Genomic DNA, 22,673 nt, shown 5'->3' with positions numbered 1-22,673 from the left:
CAGTTGTAAGTCATTTTGGATAAAGGCATCTGCTGAAAGAATAAATGTAAATGTTTTGTGTTACAAAATAAAGTTATAGAGGTTTGAAACAAAATAACTGAAGAAATAATACATATACATTTTAAGTTGAACTCACTTTTTTCAAAGCAACAAAACCATTTCTTAAACTGCCAGGTTGAATTATACAAGGACAAGTTTATTGTGTGATTTCTAAGAATAGCAGAATTTCTACAGAAGAAAGTCATACCGGATTAGACATGAGGGTGAATACATTTTTATTTTGGGGTGAACTGTCCCTTTAAATCTTACTTATAAATCAAACATATGAATCCTGTTGCAAGAAAGAATATCCTCATTCTGTTGTGACTCACCAAAAAGTGACATTTCACACTTGACATCTCATTTCACACTTGACATCTCATTTCACACTTGACATTTCATTAATGTAAATCCTCACCTGTACCTAATCAAATAATGCCCTTTTGGTTCACTTCATACAAAAAAAAAAATGGAAGGTAAATACATGTCTGTATTCATGATTTAGTGATTGCATCTGCATATACTCTATTTTTTCCCCTTTTAAAAATCCATTAAGGAAGGAGAAACCTTCTTGACCTTTCAGTACTAAAATAGTATTTGGCTGAAGTTTAAGTGATAGTTTAAACTGGTCTATCAGGTTTTATTGTAGCAACATGTACATTACATAACATTTTGCAATACACTAGCTTGACTTGTGCCAAAATAAAGAGAAATGAAAGAAAAAACTACTTCTGCTTCAGACTTTCCCCTCAAACAATCCATACATGACAACCAAGAACTATTGCTGTCATTGGTTTCAGTTTTAATACGTCACATTATCTTAACACATATAGCTTTAGCCCATGAGAACAGAGGAAATTGCTGTCTGTGGAGGAACTTCCAGCCTAAAAAAAGGTGTTGTTTATTTAGTTGAAAACGTGACAGCAATCACATACTTTATGTTAAACCAATTGGCTGCTTGAGGCAGAAGCGCTGAGAGTTGATTACAAAATGTTAAATGTCAAATTCATTATAAAGACTTTGAGGGTTTTTTTGTCAATAAAATGTCTGTGTCTGTCCTTCAGGCTTTAAAGCAGTCATCCTTTATTTCTTCAAAGCACAAAAGCACCTGGAAAAACAAGTCTGACAAAGCTGAGGTGTCTTGGAAATGGCAATTTATTAATTTTACTTATTAATGTGTCCTGTTTGATTACTAAATCATGAAAACAAACGAGAACATAGGTATATACACTCACCTAAAGGATTATTAGGAACACCTGTTCAATTTCTCATTAATGCAATTATCTAATCATCCAATCACATGGCAGTTGCTTCAATGCATTTAGGGGTGTGGTCCTGGTCAAGACAATCTCCAGAACTCCAAACTGAATATCAGAATGGGAAAGAAAGGGGATTTAAGCAATTTTGAGTGTGGCATGATTGCTGGTGCCAGACGGGCTGGTCTGAGTATTTCACAATCTGCTCAGTTCTGCCAGAAAGACTCGGGAGAATAAATACTGTGACAATAATCCATTTATTAACAATCCAGCAAGCAATAAAGTACTTTGGCATAGGCCCCGTCCGTAGCTCGCAATCAGAGGGTATGGACTCTGCATATCCTGCCTGAAGACGAAGGCAGAGGCGCAGCCGACCCCCCCGTGAGGTATGGAAGGGACCATCCTGGTGGTGGTGGTGGGGTGGAGTAGGGAAGGATTTGACTTGGAGGTGGTGGGGAGGATGGCGGTCAATTGGTGCGTCAGCATCTGCGAACTCAAACATGAGTAAGTACCGATCTTTTATACCCAAGTATTAGAATGTGATTGGATAGATAGAAGTTGAAGTGACGTAACAATTAAGTCTTCCTGGCAGAACTTATGCTAAAGCTTTCATTTACTGGGATTTTCACACGCAATTTCTAGGGTTTACAAAGAATGGTGTGAAAAGGGAAAAATATCCATATGCTGCAGTCCTGTGGGCGAAAATGCGTGGTTGATGCTACAGGTCAGAGGAGAATGGGCTGACTGATTCAAGCTGATAGAAGAGCAACTTTTACTGAAATAACCACTCATTACAGCTAAGGTATTAGGGCTGTGCAATTCATTGAAATTGAATTTGAGCTCTCAACGATCACCAAAATAGTACAATCGAGAAAAAACTATTATTTTGCCATTTTCTGTTTTGCAAGAACACTCTTATTTTGTCTTGCGTTCTGAATGAAACGCACACACAAACTCTCTCAGGTCGTGACTCGTGTGGAAATCATCCGCTGGAATTTAAAAACTTGGCACGAGTAAAGATAGCAGAAGAAGGGCAGTTACAGCAGCGTTTGGTGAGCAAAAAAGGCAAAACCAACTCTGTTGTCTGGCAACAGTTTGGCGGCGAGGAATCAGACAACGAGTAGAAACATGCTAGGTGCAAGATTTGCTACATGGTAGCGGCTGCAATGAAAGGGAACACCCCGTATTTGTTTAACCACTTAAAAATTAAACATAGAGTGACCTATAACAATCTAATAAAGAAAAAAAACAGCAATCCACAACCCCCTCAACATCCTCCGTAACCCAGGCATTCATAACAGACACACTCTACAAGACAACTACCTATCTGTTGAATTCGTATAGACAAAAACACAAAACAAACAAAAAAACACTGATTCTGTTCCGAAGTTTCTTCTGCTCATCTAATCTGCATTTATTTGATCATAAATACAGAAAAAGTCACATTGTAATATATTATTACAATTTTAAAGAATTGGTTTTCAATTTATTATACTTTTTCAATTATCATTTATTTCTGTGATGCAAAGCTGAATTTTCAGGATCGTTACTCGTCTTCAGTGTCACGTGACATCCAGTCTATCACAAGATCCTTCAGAAATCATTCTAATATTCTAATTTATAATGAGTGTTGGAAACAGTTCTGCTGCATAATATATTTGATGAATAAAAGGTTAAAAATAACTGCATTTATTCAAAATAAAATATTTTCTAATAATATACATTTACTTTACAATCCCTTTTATCAATTTAACACATGCTTGCTGAAATAAAGTATTGATTTATTTAAAAAAAGAAAGGGAAAAAAATACTGACTCCAAATTACTGACCAGTAGTTTACATTGTTGTTACAAAAGATTTTTATTTATCCCACTTTTTAAGTATCCTATTAGCAGCCCTAACAGCATGTTGACTTGAATAATTTTTATTTTGTCTTACATATTAGTTAACTTATTTGCTGTTAAATATGGGGACTGATGGTGAGCCAGCCTTTAATATTCTGATTGAGTTAAGCTGGAATTTGTTGAATATATTTTGCCAAAATGTTGCCTACTTGTTTTCAAGAGACTGCGGAAGCGCACTTTATTGTTTGTTAATTTGTGGTTATCATTTTTACTTTTATACTTTGATTTGAAAATGTTATATTATTTAATTGTAATATTTTAAAAAGTACAACAAATGTTACAATTTCAATTTAAGAATTGTTGAAAGGTGTCTTTTTAATAAATGCAACACATTCCCATGTTACTGTTACATAATCGTGATTTCAATATTGACCAAAATAATCGTGATTATGATTTTTTTCCATAATCGAGCAGCCCTACGAGGTATGCAACAAAACATTTGTGAAGCCACAACATGCACAACCTTGAGGCGGATGGGCTACAACAGCAGAAGACCCCACCAGGTACCACTCATCTCCACTACAAATAGGAAAAAGAGGCTACAATTTGCACAAGCTCACCAAAATTGGACAGTTGAAGACTGGAAAAATGTTGCCTGGTCTGATGAGTCTCAATTTCTGTTGAGACATTCAGATATTCAGATGGTAGAGTCAGAATTTGGCGTAAACAGAATGAGAACATGGATCCATCATGCCTTGTTACCACTGTGCAGGCTCGTGGTGGTGGTGTAATGGTGTGGGGGATGTTTTCTTGGCACACTTTAGGCCCTTAGTGCCAATTGGACATTGTTTAAATGCCACTGCCTACCTGAGCATTGTTTCTGACCATGTCCATCCCTTTATGACCACCATGTACTTGGTTTCTTGAACATGAAATTGAGTTCACTGTACTAAAATGGCCCCCATAGTCACCAGATCTTAACCCAATAGAACATATTTGGGATGTGGTGGAACGGGAGATTCGTGCCCTGGATGTGCATCCCACAAATCTCCATCAACTGCAAGATGCTATCCGATCAATATGGGCCAACATTTCTAAAGAATGCTTTCAGCACCTTGTTGAATCAATGCCACGTAGAATTAAGGCAGTTCTGAAGGTGAAAGGGGGTTAAACAGTATTAGTATGGTGTTCCTAATAATCCTTTAGGTGAGTGTATATACAGCACTGGAAAAAAATTAAGAGACCATTGAGAAATCAATGTTAAAGGGTTAGTTCACCCAAAAATGAAAATAATGTCATTTATTTTTCACTCTTCTTATTTTTGTTGAAATCCGATGGCTCAGTGAGGCCTGAATTTCCTCACTCATGATCCATTAATGTAATTAAAACATATTTAAATCAGTTCATGTGAGTACAGTGGTTTAATATTAATATTATAAAGCGACAACAATACAGTTCCTGACAAAAGTCTTGTCGCTTATCTATTTTGTAGAAATACCTGATATTAACCTGACTTTTAATTAATCAATTGGTATTAGAAATAGCTCATATGAAAAGCTAAAACCCTCCCAAATGATGTTTAATGCACTGAAATAAATTATTTTCACAGAAAAAATATTTATCATTTAATCAAGACAGAAAGGTCAAATTTTGGCAAGACAAGAGTTTTGTCGCCTATACAGAAATTGAACAAATTTACTGTATATACAAAAATATGTCAGCAAATGAAGTTGTGGTGCTGTGAGATCCAAATTTAATATCTTGAATGACTTCCATGAGCTTGAAGGACTGCATCCATGCGGTTTGGCAAGGATTCATACAATTTATTGATGAAGTCATCAGGAATAGCTAAGAAAGCAGTCTTGCATGCCTCCCAGAGTTTATCAATATTCTTTGGTTTCGTCTTCCATGCGTCCTCTTTCATCCTACCCCACATATGCTCAATGATGTTCATGTCTGGTGACTGGGCTGGCCAATCCTGGAGCATCTTGATCTTCTTCGCCTTGAGGAACTTTGATGTGGAGATGGAAGTATGCGATGGAGCACTGACCTGCTGCAGAATTTGGCCTCTTTTATGGTTGGGAATATAAGAGGTAGCTAAGATTTCTTGGTATTTTAGACTATTGATGTTGCCTTCCACCCTGCAGATCTCTCGCACACCCCCATACTGGATGTAACCCCAGACCATGATTTTTCCGCCACCAAACTTCACTGTTTTCTGGGTGAATCTCGGATCCATTCAGGCACCAGTAGGTCTCCTGCAATATTTGCGGCGACTGTGGTGTAGTTCAACAGAAGATTCATCTGAAAAATCCACCTTCTGCCACTTTTCCTGCGTCCATCCTTTTAGCAGGCTGTGGGCCTTGGCAAATGCCATACGGTTTTTCAATTGTCTTTTGTTTAGTGCTGGCTTCTGGGCACTGATTCGACCATGGAGGCCATTTCGAGACAGAATCCGACAAACTGTTCTGGTTGACACAGGGACGTTGAAAATGGGCTGGCCTTGGATTTTCAAGCCAACAAACGGTCCTCTCGAGCAGTTGTCTTGCGGGGTCTGCCTGACCTGGACTTGTCAAAAATATCTCCAGTCTCTTCAAATCCTCTGTACTTGATGCTGAGACACAATGAAGGTGTCTGCCTCATCAGCAGTGGATCTGGTCTTTAGCCTCTTGATAATCAAAACTTTAGTCTCAGAGTGAATCTTAGGCATGTTTGCAGAGGTCTAGTTGCAGTTGATGTGAAGGTCTAGTGTACTGGGGTTATTTTTATACACACCTGATACCTAATTAATCCATTATTAGTCACAGGTGAAGCTCAAATGACAAGGCAACAACACTTATGTCTTAGCAAAAATTGACTCAATGGGCTTTACCAAGCTGTGAATATTAGAATACTTTTTGAAAGTTTAGTTTTTCACTGAAACATTATCACAAAAGCTGGTGGGATTAAAATGAGCCATTTCTTGTAAAAAAATCTTGATTAGAAATATATTTCAGTGGCACTTTAGGTCAATTTGTTCACAAGCGACAAGACTTTTGTCAGGGACTGTATTTTTGGTGCTGCAAAAAAAAAAAAAAAACTAGTAGCCTAGGCTAAATAACGATTTATCACAGTGATGGCTGATTTCAAAACACTTCATGAAGCAGTGTTTTGAAATCAACCATCACTACATGTTATTTCGGGGGGGTTTGGCGCACCAAAAATATTTTTGTCGCTTTATAATATTAATATTATAGAGTACTCACTGTCCTCACATGAACTGATTAAAATATTTTTGGTACATTAATGGATAATGGATATGTAGGCCTCACTGAGCCATCAGATTTCAACAAAAAAATATCTTAATTTGTGTTCTGAAGATGAACAAAGGTCTTACAGGTGTGTGTGTGAGTAATAAATTACATTGTTTTCATTTTTGAGTAAACTAACCCTTAAACATTGATTTCGCAATGTTATGTGGTTTCTTAGAGCTATATATACAGCAACTATAGTTACTTTAAATTTTAATATTTCACAACTACTATCATTACTTGTTGAGCATAAGATACGTCTTTCAAGAACATTATCTTATTGACTTTAAACTTTTGAACGATAAAACAGATTACAGGTCCTTCTCAAAAAATTAGCATATTGTGATAAAGTTCATTATTTTCCATAATGTAATGATAAAAATTTAACTTTCATATATTTTAGATTCATTACACACCAACTGAAATATTTCAGGTCTTTTGTTTTAATACTGATGATTTTGGCATACAGCTCATGAAAACCATCTAAAAAAATTCAACTAATAAATCAACTAATTCAACTAATAAATCAACTAATTAACTCTAAACACCTGCAAAAGATTCCTGAGGCTTTTAAAAACTCCCAGCCTGGTTCATTACTCAAAACCGCAATCATGGGTAAGACTGCCAACCCGACCCTGTCCAGAAGGCCATCATTGACACCCTCAAGCGAGAGGGTAAGACACAGAAAGAAATTTCTGAACGAATAGGCTGTTCCCAGAGTGCTGTATCAAGGCACCTCAGTGGGAAGTCTGTGGGAAGGAAAAAGTGTGGCAAAAAACGCTGCACAACGAGAAGAGGTGACCGGACCCTGAGGAAGATTGTGGAGAAGGACCGATTCCAGACCTTGGGGGACCTGCGGCAGCAGTGGACTGAGTCTGGAGTAGAAACATCCAGAGCCACCGTGCACAGGCGTGTGCAGAAAATGGGCTACAGGTGCTGCATTCCCCAGGTCAAGCCAATTTTGAGCTACAGAGAAGCAGCACTGGACTGTTGCTCAGTGGTCCAAAGTACTTTTTTCGGATGAAAGCAAATTTTGCATGTCATACGGAAATCAAGGTGCCAGAATCTGGAGGAAGACTGGGGAGAAGGAAATGCCAAAATGCCTGAAGTCCAGTGCCAAGTACCCACAGTCAGTGATGGTCTGGGGTGCCATATCAGCTGCTGGTGCTTGTCCACTGTGTTTTATCAAGGGCAGGGTCAATGCAGCTAGCTATCAGGAGATTTTGGAGCACTTCATGCTTCCATCTGCTGAAAAGCTTTATGGAGATGAAGATTTTGTTTTTCAGCACGACCTGCAACTGCTCACAGTGCCAAAACCACTGGTAAATGGTTTACTGACCATAGTATTACTGTGTTTTCAATTGGCCTGCCAACTCTCCTGACCTGAACCCCATAGAGAATCTGTGGGATATTGTGAACAGAAAGTTGAGAGACACAAGACCCAACACTCTGGATGAGCTTAAGGCCGCTATCGAAGTATCCTGGGCCTCCATAACACCTCAGCAGTGCCACAGGCTGATCGCCTCCATGCCACGCTGCATTAAAGCAGTCATTTCTGCAAAAGGATTCCCGACCAAGTATTGAGTGCATAACTGAACATAATTATTTGAAGTTTGACATTTTTTGTATTAAAAACACTTTTCTTTTATTGGTCAGATGAAATATGCTATTTTTTTTTTTTTGATTTTTTGGAATTGTAGGTTTTCATGAGCTGTATGCCAAAATCATCAGTATTAAAACATTAAAAGACCCGACATATTTCAGTTGGTGTGCAATGAATCTTAAATATATGAAAGTTTACTTTTTATCATTACATTATGGAAAATAATGAACTTTATCACAATATACTAATTTTTGGAGAAGGACCTGTATATAAATATGCTATGATGAGCAAAATCTTTTGGAGCTAAAATTCAAAATGGTGTTTCCTTGTTAAAACAAATGCATACACTGTGCTTTTGAGATACTGCCATATTATCCTTAGAATTCATTGCAGATATTGTTTGGGGAGAAAAACAGGTTTACTGGAAAAAGAGTTGTTTTTATGTGTAAAATACTCACCAGAGGAGGAACCGTCCCAGCAAGAATGACTCCAAATTCTTAACAAAAGCTGATATGCAGCAGTCATTCTGAAACTCCACCTACGCTGTGGCCTTATGTGGGAATAAATTATTCTGCAGCAACATCTTTGATATTGCAATCTTTTGGGGTCAGATGTTATGATAATACTAGTGCAACACAAAAATGAATCATTTACCTGGCTTGTGAAAAGAAAGACAGACATCACCTTGAGTTTCAAGGTTTGGCTGATCTGGCATTTAACCCCTGCCACTCCTACTATATCATCTCCATCTCGGTCCATCACAGGTCAAATAACAAGGGTCAAAAGTCAATACCAAGATGGTGGATGTGGTATGTTTACTACACACTACTTAAAGAGCACACTTAATCAAGTACAGTGCATCCGGAAAGTATTACGCTTCACCTTCCACATTTTGTTATGTTACAGCATTATTCTGAAATGGATTAAATTAATTGTTTTTCCCTCAATTGTTCAAACAATAATGATAATGTGAAATAAGTTTGTTTGAAATCTTTGCACATTTATTAAAAATAAAAAACTTACTGAACAAATTATGTCTGTCCTTAAATTTATTCAATTATGACTAAAAGTGTCTTAAAGATAATGTTGTAAACTTTATAGAGTCCTTACTTGCACATTACCATAATAGGCTATTAAAGATAACAACAGAGTCCAAACCATTAGCCTAAATTCAGTAGCTATTTATTTTTAGATATAACAAACACTCAAATAACAGTGTATGCAAACAACTTCACATAAGGCCGTTGCACTAACTTCTAACACTGAATATAAAATTACGTTTTTACTCCAGTTTTTTGTTTAAATTTTTTATAGCCTACACAGTGACTGTCATTTCCATGGCATTAATTTAAAGATACATTAAATAATCAATACATCAGTAACAAGTTAAGTAATATAGTGCATATATTTAGTCCAAATGTTGATTTCTCTAAACTGTGGACACGACTTGAGGTAAATGATACGTGACACTGTTTACAAGCTGTTTAACTGACATCTTTCCACCGCTGACACACTGATTGAGCGATTGCACGACATATGATACGTTTCAGTAAGTTGTAATGTATCCTCAACAACATACCTGATGATTCATGTTTATTCTTTCACTAGGAAGAGAGATTGCGTTCACTCGCGCAGCGCTGCCACTGGAACTGACGTGCACAGTGAAGTCACATCACATTAAGGTAAGACTCCGAAAAGTCTTTAGTTTTATTAAATTTATAAAAGAAATATAGGCTGTACCGAGTCTTTCCGGAAAAAACCGAGCGGCTGGACCATAGACCTTAAAAAAAATGGACGCGTATCGTGTGGGCGGAGCTAAAGAATGACGAGCGCAGCTACAGCACGAGAGCTTCTGAAAGCTGACATCGTCATATGTGGAAAAGAAAACGTTACCCTAAATAAACCATGGCTATCAATCAGATTCAAGTAATACAGATATGATCCAGAATCAGATCCGGAGGCTAAAATAAATTGAACAGAAACAGCAGCAGCAGGACGTCCGTCTCTGTGGTATGTAAGTTACTGTAGGCTATCTAGTGGCTTGTCAACATGCGTTTGTTTACTCGTGGTATATGATGACATGATTTGGTTTATGGACTATTGTATGTGACTAAACCTTAGCAGTATCAAGCAAAACATCAGACTAGTGTATAAAAAACAATGGAGTAACATTAGCGCATTTGAATGAAGAAGCACGCTTTGTGAGAACGTCCCCATAAGCAAACTGACTGAAATATTGGTCAGCTAAACAAATGTATATAAACACACCATACATTGCATGCTCCATTGATAAATTAACTATACACGATCGTGTTGTTTACTGATGTTTACTTACACGATGATAGCCAACAACATAACTTAGACATTTGAAGCAGTTTTACTCACCGCCTGCTTCCAAAGCACAACCGTGAACCTTTATCGCTGGGACCGCTCCATCAAAAACACACTTCTTGTTGATTTTGTGAAGTCCTGTGACAGCAATGACCGTGGAGATCCACATTTGCGACACGGTGATGTTGTGATGCTTCTCGTCATTTCTGCGTTCAAATCGGTTCAAATGCAACACTTCCTTTCCTAATGCTGTGCGGGCACATTAAAGTCGTTTGACGTCACCCATAGGAATAAAGTGGAGCGCGGCGTGACAGACATGTTGCATGGACTGGATCTGCACCTGAGAGCAGTGTTTATGGGCGTGCGCTTCCTCTCTCGCTCTAGTCCATAGACCGTAAAAAAATAGTCACTAGTCACTCTCTAGTCACGCACGCACGCGCGCACCCTTCCGGGAGAAGAGCCCGTACGGCCCATACAAGGACCTTCCGCTCTGTCGACGTCCAGCATACTTGAGAAAAACTCTCCGAAACTTGTGAGAAACCAGTGTATTTGTGACACAGAAATACTCCATCAAACGTCCAACTTAGTGTTTGAAACTTTGTCCATGTTTAGGATAGGAATCCAAGTCTTTAACAGTGTAAAAAGCTCAGTATGCATGAAACAGCATTTCACCCCCCCCTTGAACGAGCGTCGACGGCATTTTTCGTTTGAATTTCGGGGGGGGAAATGGACAGAATACTTACTATGTCAAGTGGGAATTCCAATTGAAGTCTTTTCATCCTAAAAAAAAGCCTTCTAACTGTTAAAGATTGTACTCGTACCGCTCGGTACACACGTGCACTGTATCGGACCTAAACGATTCGGTAATAGCCTACATTACGTCCCTAGTATACAAAGAGAAGTCCAGCTAGTAGGCTATATGGCATGTGTGGATGCTGTGGCGGACGATTTGTTGCCTCTTCTTACATCAGGTGGAATTTAATTGAATTAGTTATTTTGATGGCGGCTTGTAACCAAGAAATTTAAAAACAGCAATCATCAACTGGTGTGTTGATAGACAACACACACATAGGCTACACCTCAAAACATTAGATTCTTCCGCGCTTTGGAGCTTTGCCGATCCACAACCCACATAAACCCAAAATTAAAAAAATTAATTGTGGCTTTTACCTCAGTAGGCTACGCCGCCCTTCACCTCCATTGTACCCTGTTCTCAGGCATCTCAACTCTTCAAACCTTATCATCTGTTTTATAATTTATTGTGCAAACCACAGAAAAACCATTACAGAGTCACTGCTCTATATTACCAGGAAATTGTGTACACTCTTTAATATTTTTCGATCTTAAAAACATGCTTTTTGTACACATTTTCTCTCAGAAGGTCAGGGGGTTAAAAGGAGATGCACCATATCCTCCAGACTCTAGACACATGTTCTAGACAAGAGTAAATTAATAAAACATAAACCCTCCATGTCCTACAACCAACACCCAGCTTTACCTCACAAACCTCCATGAACTCCATAAAAGCTTCACATTGATTTTTAAAATAGAAGAAACAAATAAGCTCAGACCACGTGACTATCTGGGACTATCTGGAAATCTAATAATAAGTTGGTTAGTGTGGATTTCATCTAAGTTCCCAAGAATTTGTCTGAAGATCGATAGGACAATAAGAGCTTCAAGTCAAAATCAATAAAATGATATGATTGGTCCCTAGTGCATTTGCTTAGTAACTGCACTGCCAGCTAACGTCTGCAGTCATTTCTTACCAGACGCTGCAAGACAATTCCACTAATGGCCATCATTACGTCATGATGAGTAGTTCAACTTTTAAGATTTTGTCATAATTGGACTGTGAGAAACGGGCACAACCAAAACCAATTTCAATGAGCACAAAATCAGCTTATTAAAATAATTTATTAAGGCTCATGTGACACTGAAGACTAAAGTAATGACGCTGAAAATTCAGCTTTGACAACACAAGAATAAATTATTTTAAATTGTGAGGATGCTGCAGGTTGCAGATCATTTGTGGCCTATTCTTACAGTAGCTGAAATGTAAATAAATGTGTCATTTGGGCTTGTAATCCAGAAAGTTAAAAACAGCAATCATCATTGACAACTGGTGCGTTGATACGACAACCCACACATACATTCTTCTGCGGTGAGGAGCTGCACCCACGTAAAGATAACTATGCAAATAACTGCAATTTCAGGGTTCAAAGAGAGATGGTGACAAAATGGTCAAACTGACTGAAGCTTTAAATAGTCATATTTATCACCAAGATTTGGCCCTTTCAGAATATCCTGCCATATCTTCTGGACAAACAGTCACTGCATTTACACTCATTATAGAGCTGAAACACGGTGCACCAATTTTAGTTAATTTAACTGCGGATGAACATATGAGCTCTGATTCAAAACCTACTGAGCGATTTAGACAGAATTTTAAGCCATTGCCTTATGTACTGTATAGCATATCAACTCTCTAAAGCTCATGTGTCCTAGATCATTACAAAAGACATTATGGTGCCCTGAAAGCAAGTCTAATTTTAATACAAAAACACTGCTTGTGGAGACATAATGTCAAGTGAAAACAATCACATAATGCATTCTGACAAGTTTCATCCAAGGTAGTTTATGAATTCAAGGAAAATTATTTAAAGGTTAGAACCATGTTCGTCCCTGGGCCATACATGTCTGAGTCTGATCCCGAATCGCAATGAACCAAAACCACCACAAATAAAGTATTCTTCAGCCTTTGACAACGTGCTAAGGGATGTTCGGTAAGACACGTACACATAATCAATAGATCTATATCAAACAATCTGTAACAATGCAATTCTATCACATATAAAAAAATTGTGTTGCTTCATTCATTTAGGTAATCTCATCCTGGCTGCAAATCCAATCTGTTGTTTAGAAACGATTACGCTTATGCGGTATGTTTATTGCTTAGAAGTAACAGGCTTAGAAGGCCTGTTTCATGTCAGTGGCACGTCGTTGTCGGGGCTACAGAATTAGGCATTGCTCATCTTATGGTGAGGTGGTGTTTCACCACACTCTGACATCACAGCCTGGCATTTTCTGAGATCGGGCTGGGTCTGGTGTCAATAAAAGCTTACAAGGATGTTTTCAGCTCTGAAACTTACAGGAGATTTTTATATTACCATAACCCTTTATATATCAAAAGCTCAAGGATTGATTTCTCAATTCATGACCCCTTCATTTTGAACAACAAAAAAGCTACATACAAAAATGTAATTCAATAACCCAATATTTGTGGATATTTGTTTTTGCTTATTATTAGAGTTAATAATTTGTTAGACAGCAAGACGGAGCTATATTTTTTGGAACAAAGATAAACATTCGAGAAGTCAGAGAGCTCATGAGACGAAATACTAGGCGTACAGATAATCAAGAGTTTCCATGCAGGCTTATACTGTATAATGACCTTCACATGGCTATGTGTACAGTATATATGAATGTCACATGTGCATGGAACCACACATTGGGATCAAATTGCACCCAAAAATGGTATTTAAGATTTTACTGAAAACTTCTGCATTACGGTTTAAATACTGGACTCAGATTCCAGCAACACGCACAACTTTGTTTTGAATTAAAAAGTAGTTCTTCCCTTGTGATGCTAATTAACTTTAACAATGCAATCAACCAAACACGCACCCTTTTCCGGTTTGACGTTAGTCTTTCCATCATGGAAGAAGCATGGTATGGTTGAAAAAACCCAGTTCCTGTCCTTCCATGACTGAAACAACACACAGTGTACGAATAGCAAATGTCATCCACATGTGAAGCTCTGTATTTGTATAAAAGCATTATCAAACAGGCACATACTGTAAATATTAGAATACTACATTTTCCCAAAAACGTTTACAACGCTTTTGAAAAATAAATTAAATACCTCATTCTGTAGATAAAGTTACAGCACTAAAATGTAAACTATCTTGCGAATTCTTGATTTAATTTCTGGAAAGGTTCTTGCATGTGCAATACCGAAATTATGATATAAACATTTCTTCAAATAGCACTGAAGACATTAACGGAACACGTAATGTGAAATCTGGCCGATGTCAAGCAGTCATGTGAAATGTTTACATAACCCTCTTTACCATGAGAGGACTTGACTTTATAGTTCAGAGTGCTGACGAGGTGCTTGGGGGTTTGGTGATGGATGCGGAGTTTGTTTTTGGTTAGGCTTCTGCTCACTGTTGCCCTCCCTGACCCCATTCTTCATTTTAGGACCCCTCTGAGCTGCGTAAGTCGGGGCTTCTTGGTCCATTATTGCCAAAAAGTCAAAGAAAGGCACAGGAGGGCTCCATTTGCCATCTGGGATCAAGCCTAAAACAACAACAGAGGAAAAACAGATTATTGTTGTTGGTGGTGGTGACATCTGCCAAAAATGAATGTTGATGAAGAACAGCTAGCTTAACCTGAGTAAACACTAACTTCTCTGCATACATACTTCTTGTGAAACAGCACTTAGGGAGTAAATGATGCTTGATACCTGGAAATCTGAAATCTGATGAGTTTACTAATGGAGAGTGACAACTTTTTCCAGATGCCTTTGTGTGGAAACTATGTAAACTGGTCTACTGCAATTCATGTGAAAACATATCTGCATGCTATGAAAGATATTTTATTATCACTACTGATGAAATGAACTAGTCTGAATTTACACTTTCCAAAAAGAACAAGAGTTTGAGATCAAAATGTTCTCCAAACATTCTTTTGGTCAAAAATATAAAACTGTAATATAATACTGTAATACTAGGATTTTTTCAAAAGTGGGGATGCAGCCTAGCAGGTTAAAAGTTTGGGGTCAAACAGAAAAAAAAAAAAGATTAATACTTTTGCTTAACAATAATGGTTACATTAATAAAAAAAAAAGAGCATTCTATTAATCAAAAAATCTGAAAAAAAGTCTCCACAAAAACATTAAGCAGCATAATTGTTTTAAACATTAATAATGTTTCTTGAGCACCAAATCAGCGTATTAGAATGATTTCTGAAGGATCATGTGACACTGATGACACAAAAGCCTGGATTAAAAATAACTCATTGGACAAAAACTCAATTTTAGTTCAACAACAAACTCAAAGTTTGTAGCCCCAACTCATAAAAAACAAATTCATGCAATGAAATGTAATTGATGACAACTGTCCAACTGAATTTGATCGAATACAGGTTAAATTAGATGTATACATTTATAAAATAACTTTTTTATACTTGTAAAACTTAAATTAAAACATTTAATTGAAAAATCAATTATAAGCAGTTTCAAATTTAATCATTACACACACAATGTATACATTGAAAAAAAGGGGAAAAAAGAGAGAAAAAACTCAGTATCACTCCTGACATTATAGATCATTGAGTGCACACAGGCGCCACTCTTCTTCATAATGGTAACCACAAAACTAAAAAAACATTAAAGAAAGTCCTCTAAGTGTCCAACATAACTGAACATTAAACACTAACACCAACATCCCTTTACTGAAAAACACAACATAACACTAATCCCTACATTTACTCTCCTAATGCAGTCCCTTGCAAAGCATGCTGGAAACTACAGATCCACTGCCCATGTAGTTGTCAACAAAAATTAGTAGTTTTAACTCAAATTAATGAAGTAAACTTCAGTTTTATATATATTAGGTTGATTTTGGTATAGATAGATATAGACTCCAAAGATGTAGACTCCAAACTTTAGAACAGTACTGAAAATTTCTACAGAAAAGGGTTCCTTGAATTATAATTAGTCCACAGATATTTCAAATAGTTTTACAGTGTTATGGATATGCTACAACACTGACACTCAGCAAACTGGTAGATCTGATATTGCCTCTGCTGTGTCCACTGCAATGGGCGCATAGACAACACTGAAGATGTGGAAAATATGTGTAGACCTTAGAATTTCTTTCCATCCAAAATAAATAATTGCAGGCTATTTCATGGATATTACTTTGAAAGCAATTATTATTATTTATTTTTTTTGCAGCACTGATTAAAAACCTGTGCAGCCCTGATGTCTAGAGCAAGCATAACTGGGCGATTCCAGCAGTTTCTGATCTTGGTGTCATTTTGGATTAAAACATCTGCTAAAAAAAATAAAAAAACTTTAAAGCTTGGTTCAGTTTTTAAAATAATTTTGAAAGAAGTCTCTAATGCTCTTCAAGGCTTTTTTTATTTGATAAATTAGTATTTGATACAGTAAAAACAGTAATATTGTGAAATATATTACAATTGAATGAAGTTTTCTATTTTTCTGGATTCTTTGATGAACAGAAAGTTCAAAAGAACAGCATTTATTTGACAGAAATCTTTTTAAACATTATAAATATCTTTACTGACACTTTTGATCATTTTAAATGGGCAATGAACTGCATTTTCTTATTTCTCTGAGGAATGTTCATTGAGGTCCACTTATAACGTTATGAAGATTTTAACATAAAAAACATGTTTTTGACCCTCTTTTTCAAACACTCAATTTAGATAGGTGTGCCACATTCAAGACACATTCACTGCTTTGACTGGGTAACAGTTTTACATATTAAAATAAGTACTTGGAGTTACCAAAGTTATAGGTGACACGGTGTTTCCTGTAAACGGAATTATGAATGAATGTACCATTGTTTGTCACACTGTTGTTCTTATAGGTTAGTCATCGTTCATCCTTTTTGATAAAGTAAAAAACATATATACATTGTGTAATTTGCAGTGTCTTTGCAATGTCTTACTGATGACAAAACATAAGATTTTGGTCCCTGAAGCTTTTATTCAGGATTCAATCAAAGCAATAACAAAAAGCAGAGGTCTCTATAAGCTTTCTTCCATATGCGGGAAACTCCATCAAATATTCAGTTTGACCGTAACGCTACAGTGGCACAAAAGTCATCTCTATGGTTTTGATGTTGGACTAATCCTGTATTTGCGTCTCTTTCGCATTTATTTGACATGTAGAAATCGGTGGGCGGGGCTTAAGAGTGATGTAAAATTAGGCGTTGATCATCATCTGCAGTGATGGTCTTTCGTCACACTATGACTTAATAATGTGACAAAAGTCATTTTCTGCTCTTGGTTGCACTTAAAGCTGTTTTCCGGACAAATGAGGAAGTTTTGAGTTCTGAAACTTGCATATTTTTATAGTACAATGACCTCTTATATGCCAAAAGATCAAGGAAAGGTGATTTCTCAATTCATGACCCTTGTAATTGCACTCATCTCACTGACCCTAAACTTTTAAAAGGATCAGTATATTTTGAAATTGGATAAGAGCTTTAACTGCAAGATTCTTGAGCCAGAACATCAGCACTGATCACACTCTGGGGACATGGATCAACAGCTGTGGTGGTTTCTACTGTAAAATGCTGGATGACTGTAATGCATTTAAATACCAGGAGATTGACAAACTATCAGTCCTCTATTCACAAGCCACTGATGCAGTCTCCAGCTATCACTAATGTATGTGGTGTGGTGGGATTAATCAGCATGCTCAAATGTTTGCACAGAAATGCATAGTAACCGACCAAACAGAATGTTGGTTGCTCAAATTACAGAACATCTGGCTACGGACATCTGGCCCATAGAAATTATTTTGGAAATGAGAATGATATTAATTCCCAACACATTTTAGTGGTACTTGCTAAGACAAGCGTCACCAATAATATTGCTCATACTTAAAGGAAAACTTATACCGTATAAACCGGGGAATTTATACGTTTATCTTGATCATTATACCTTTGTGAGTAGTCTACAGAAGAAGGAAAAAAAAAAAAAAAAACGGATTGGTGCTTGCAACACAGAGCTATTACAGTTAATGCCCAGAGCCCTCCCTCAGCTGAAATGGCAGCTTTGGGGGCATAAATGTAAAGGGTGTCCTTTTTGTGCCTCTTAACAGACACAAAATGCAATGAAAATGTCTGTCCAACATGAACAGGTCCCTTACATGACAACGAGATGCATTTAGCCACTTAGCCGTTGTTTAAATTCACCTAAATAGTGTTTTAGATGGCTAACGTTAGCTGTATCTCGCACTGAAGTCCCGTGGAAACTCAGTTGTAGCCAAAAAAAAAGGCAAATAGTCCAGTGGGGAAGAGTGTTGTGTGTGTAAAGCATGATTATTTTATTACTGCACATCTTTCCTCAAGCCATGTGTGCCAAAATGGAAGGATAAATAAAGTTTACATTACCTGCACAGTGGTTGCACCCGTCTTTGTTCAACGGGCCCCGCTGTATTGTGTCTGTGTAAGTTAGTCATCCTTGTCAAAGTGTTCACTGCAAATTTTCGCATTCTGTTGCCCCAATTCAGAAAGGCACAAACGTGAACTATTTCTTCTTCAATTGTGAGCCCGATTGGATCATCACTCTAGTGATGTCCGGTTCACGAACAAATCGTACTTTTTAACCGGTTCTTTTTAGTGAACCGGGCGGACTGATTCGTTCTAAACAGTTCACGTCTCAAATCAGCGCTAATCACACAAGTTGCTTTAGTTGCTCACTTTCTGATATGAGTGACAGTCCCTCCGAATAGAAATAAACTAATGTCTTGAATTATATGTTGCAACTCCAACCGTTCACTAAACTGAGTCATGTTTTGCTGAGAGATCTGATGAACTCACGAGCAGCTGATACTGAGCATCCACGTGTAACTGAACATGCAGTATATCAGCAGTACAGCATCGAAAACCGTTTCTTTTGGACACGTTCAATACTGAGAACCGACAAGCTGATGAGCAGAGCCTCTTTACACACACGACACTTTTCCCAAGCTCTTCTTTTTCTGGATATTAACTGTAATAACTGTGTTGCAAGGACCAATCCGGTTCTTTTTTTTTCTTCAATAGACTGTAGATATAACGATCAGGATAAACTTAAAAATTTGCCGGAGTTGTCCTTTAAAGTGACAGTTCACCCCCCAAAAATCTAATTTGATGTTTATCTGCTTACCCCCAGGACATCCGATATGTAGGTGTCTTTGTTTCTTCAGTCCAACATTCTAGCATTATAAAAAAAAAAACAGCACAAACAACGTGACGACACATCGTGTAATTTGACTTCATCCAGCGTAAGTGATGGCACGCTCACGGATGTTGTACATAGTGTAGTACTTGAGGTAAAAATGATATAAATACAGTTCGGGTTTCTCACACCACCTGACAGTTTTGTGTCTTAAGACATCAATGTGTCGTCACGAGCCACAGGGTTTCATTTGAAGTTGTTTGTGCATGTTTTTTTTTTATTCTCATAGAATTACACCCCATTGACATGCATTATATGACTGGCACAGTGCAACGGTTTGAGTTAAAAATCTTAATTTGTGTTCTACTTCGCATGTGCTTTCCCATAATATGGTCCTAAGTTAATATCTGCCTAGAAAATCGCCCAGTCTTAATGTGCATCGCTATTTATACTTGTAAATACGGAGGCCACAACAAATAATTAGTGTTTTTTTTGATCACTTTTACTCAGGGCATGCTATCTGGCAATATAGGATTCCATTCATTATGCTAAGCTAACGGCGACCCTGACAAACTAAAACAATGCATGCACTGAGACAAAAATGCATTTGCCCACATATCTAAATGTAGGAAAGATGCTGAATAAGCCCTATTTCTAAAAACGGTGGAGTATCCCTTTAAACTGAAGAGGGACACAAGCCATATCCAGAGACCAGAATAACAGAATCTTTTAACTTGGGCCAATAAATAACCATCTAGTAGTCACCCTCTGAAAGTTTTAAAGTTTTAAATAACTGCAATGGTGGAAAGTCTTGAGAAAGTTTTATGCGAAATCCTTTCTCTGGTAGCGCAAAAAAAGAGAAGGACAAACCCTTGAATGTGTAATCGGAAATATTACACTACCACCCAGTCACACATGCAGTATAAAGGCTGTTACATACTCCACAAGAAAAAAGTTCTCGCTTCCCAGGGCCACGAGAACAAAATCATGTCATTTCGTTCTCCCAGCCCTGGTTTGGGAGTTCTCGCAGCTTGTTCTCGACACATCGTTGGAGCAGAACATTTTTCTTGTGGGTGTCCGAGAACTATTGTGTGATTGGTCAGAAATTTTAAGTGGGCGGGGTTAATACAGAGAAACGTGGATGTTCGGCACCTGCTTTTCCCGTGAAGTATGGAATGTATGGCCAGAACAAACTTTGTTTTTGTTGTTCTCGAGAAAATTAACAAATTTCTTTGTTCTTGCAGAGTATGTCTCATGCAAGCTTAAGAATGCTGACATTACAGTCATATGACGGTGAGGCAATATACAAACAGCCTAACAAAATCTATGGGGCCATAAAGAGGAAAGGAAACAACTATTGTTTTTCCCAAACAGGCGCATATACTGTTCTTTTTACAGCAATACAAAGGACATTTCATTATAATTACACTAATGCTTCAAGGATGAAATTCAGATGATGTGTAGACAATTGTATTTGCACTGCATCTCAATGGCATATGAAATTTAATAAATATCTTCCGATGGATAAAGTGCTTCATCCATCCTCATAAAACCACACATTTTAACCGACAGACGGATGAAGCCAAGTGCAAAAAGCAGCCAAAAAAGTCCCCAGGCCCCAGGAGTCCAGCAGAAGGTTTCAGGGAAATAACTTGTAACAATCAGACACAATTAAGGGATACGGTTTCCTCTCAGCTTCGTAGGAAGCAGATGGGAGATGCTGAGAAGTGTGTATAAAACCAGTCCAGGTTTTGACGCTGACAAAAGCAAAACCTGCTCGGAGACCATCAGCGGAATGGGGTGGTGTGTCTTTGGGGACAACCGAATGAGCGCATTTTGGAAGAGCATCAACAGCGTTGAGTGCTGGATCTGAGTGATTGGGCTTGTTTTTTACCACAGACAACAATAGTGATTGTATTAGGGGAAAAGTGTTAATGAGGTTATGAATGGACAGGGTGTGATCTCATAAACGTCTTTATTTTGTGCCAGCCTTTTCAGGGGCATGCAGTGACTGATTCCTGGAACTGTGGGCAAGGCATAGATATTGCTAACCAATACAAATAAACAGATTTGAAGACATCAAATATGAAGTAATGTGAACAGCAGCTAAAGAGGAAGTTGTGAAGCATACTATTCTTGTGAAATTTATGCAAAACCTCCTCAATTTTGTCGAAGCCAATTTTTATTTATTTATCATGAATTAAAAGACACAGACAGTGTAAATTACCATTAACTTTAATTGCCATTAAGATAACCAAGGTTTGAGGTGTTGAATTGGCATTCAACACCTCAAACCTGTGCTCTTCAAACCATTCCCAAACCATTTTTGCTTTGTGGCAGGGTGTATTATCCTGCTGAAATAGGCCTCAGCCCCCAGGGAATACCGTTTCGGGTATACATGATCTGCAACAATGTTTAGGTAGGTGGTATGTGTCAAAGTAACATCTACTTTTTCCAGCTCAGTGAATGAGCTGGGCTTAGTGGACTAAGCTAAATGCTATCAGAATGTCACCGCGCATCAGAGAGATTAAGTGCACGCACTGAGTCGAGAGAGGTATGTATCAACTCGTTTTGGTTAAGGGAATAACATAGTTTAATATTAAAAAGCAGTGAAGTATCCCTTTAAGCAGAAAATATGGTAGTTTATGTAGGCTATAACTGCACTTGTTTCAGAGTAATGTTATTGTTAACCCTTTTCTTTCCCTATTAATGTTTGCTGCTGCATCCTTTATGTCTATGGCTAACCTCAATTTCTCTAACTACAGGCCATGGATCAAACAGAAAATGCGCGCTGCGTTAATAAAATTGGTGCCATTAAAAAGAATTTGCGTTAACGCGTTAATTTTGACAGCCTATATATATATATATATATATATATATATATATATATATATATATACATACATACATACACACACACACATATATATATGTATATATATATACACATACATACATACACACACACACACACACACACACAATATATATATATATATATATATATATATATATATATATATATATATATATATATATATATATATATATATATATATATATATACACTCACCTAAAGGATTATTAGGAACACCTGTTCAATTTCTCATTAATGCAATTGTCTAATCATCCAATCAGATGGCAGTTGCTTCAATGCATTTAGGGGTGTGGTCCTGGTCAAGACAATCTCCTGAACTCCAAACTGAATGTCAGAATGGGAAAGAAAGGTTATTTAAGCAATTTTGAGCGTGGCCATGGTTGTTGGTGCCAGACAGGCCGGCCTGAGTAAATGCATTGTTGATGCCAGAGGAGAATGGGCTGACTGACT

General features: G+C 37.4%; 1 protein-coding gene across 6 annotated transcripts in view; it reads right to left on the bottom strand.

Moving 5' to 3' along the window:
* Positions 1 to 432: 432 nt before the first annotated feature.
* Positions 433 to 22,673, bottom strand: part of txndc16 (thioredoxin domain containing 16) — a 39,419-nt gene continuing 17,178 nt past the window's right edge. For 2 of the 6 annotated variants that reach the window (XM_067455809.1, XM_067455807.1), the window contains one exon: positions 13,791 to 14,725. In XM_067455809.1, coding sequence (XP_067311910.1) covers positions 14,514 to 14,725 — 212 coding nt within the window. In that variant the 3' untranslated portion in view covers positions 13,791 to 14,513. Of the gene's footprint in view, positions 1,404 to 13,790; positions 14,726 to 22,418; positions 22,548 to 22,673 lie in introns of those variants that run through there. The other 4 variants (XR_010908086.1, XM_067455808.1, XM_067455810.1 and 1 more) reach the window with 4 other exon arrangements.

The sequence above is a fragment of the Pseudorasbora parva genome, chromosome 10 (assembly GCF_024679245.1).
Source record: "Pseudorasbora parva isolate DD20220531a chromosome 10, ASM2467924v1, whole genome shotgun sequence".
NCBI classification, from domain to species: Eukaryota; Metazoa; Chordata; class Actinopteri; order Cypriniformes; family Gobionidae; genus Pseudorasbora; species Pseudorasbora parva.
Note: the sequence above shows the minus strand (reverse complement) of the source record. Positions and strands in the feature narration are given on the sequence as shown.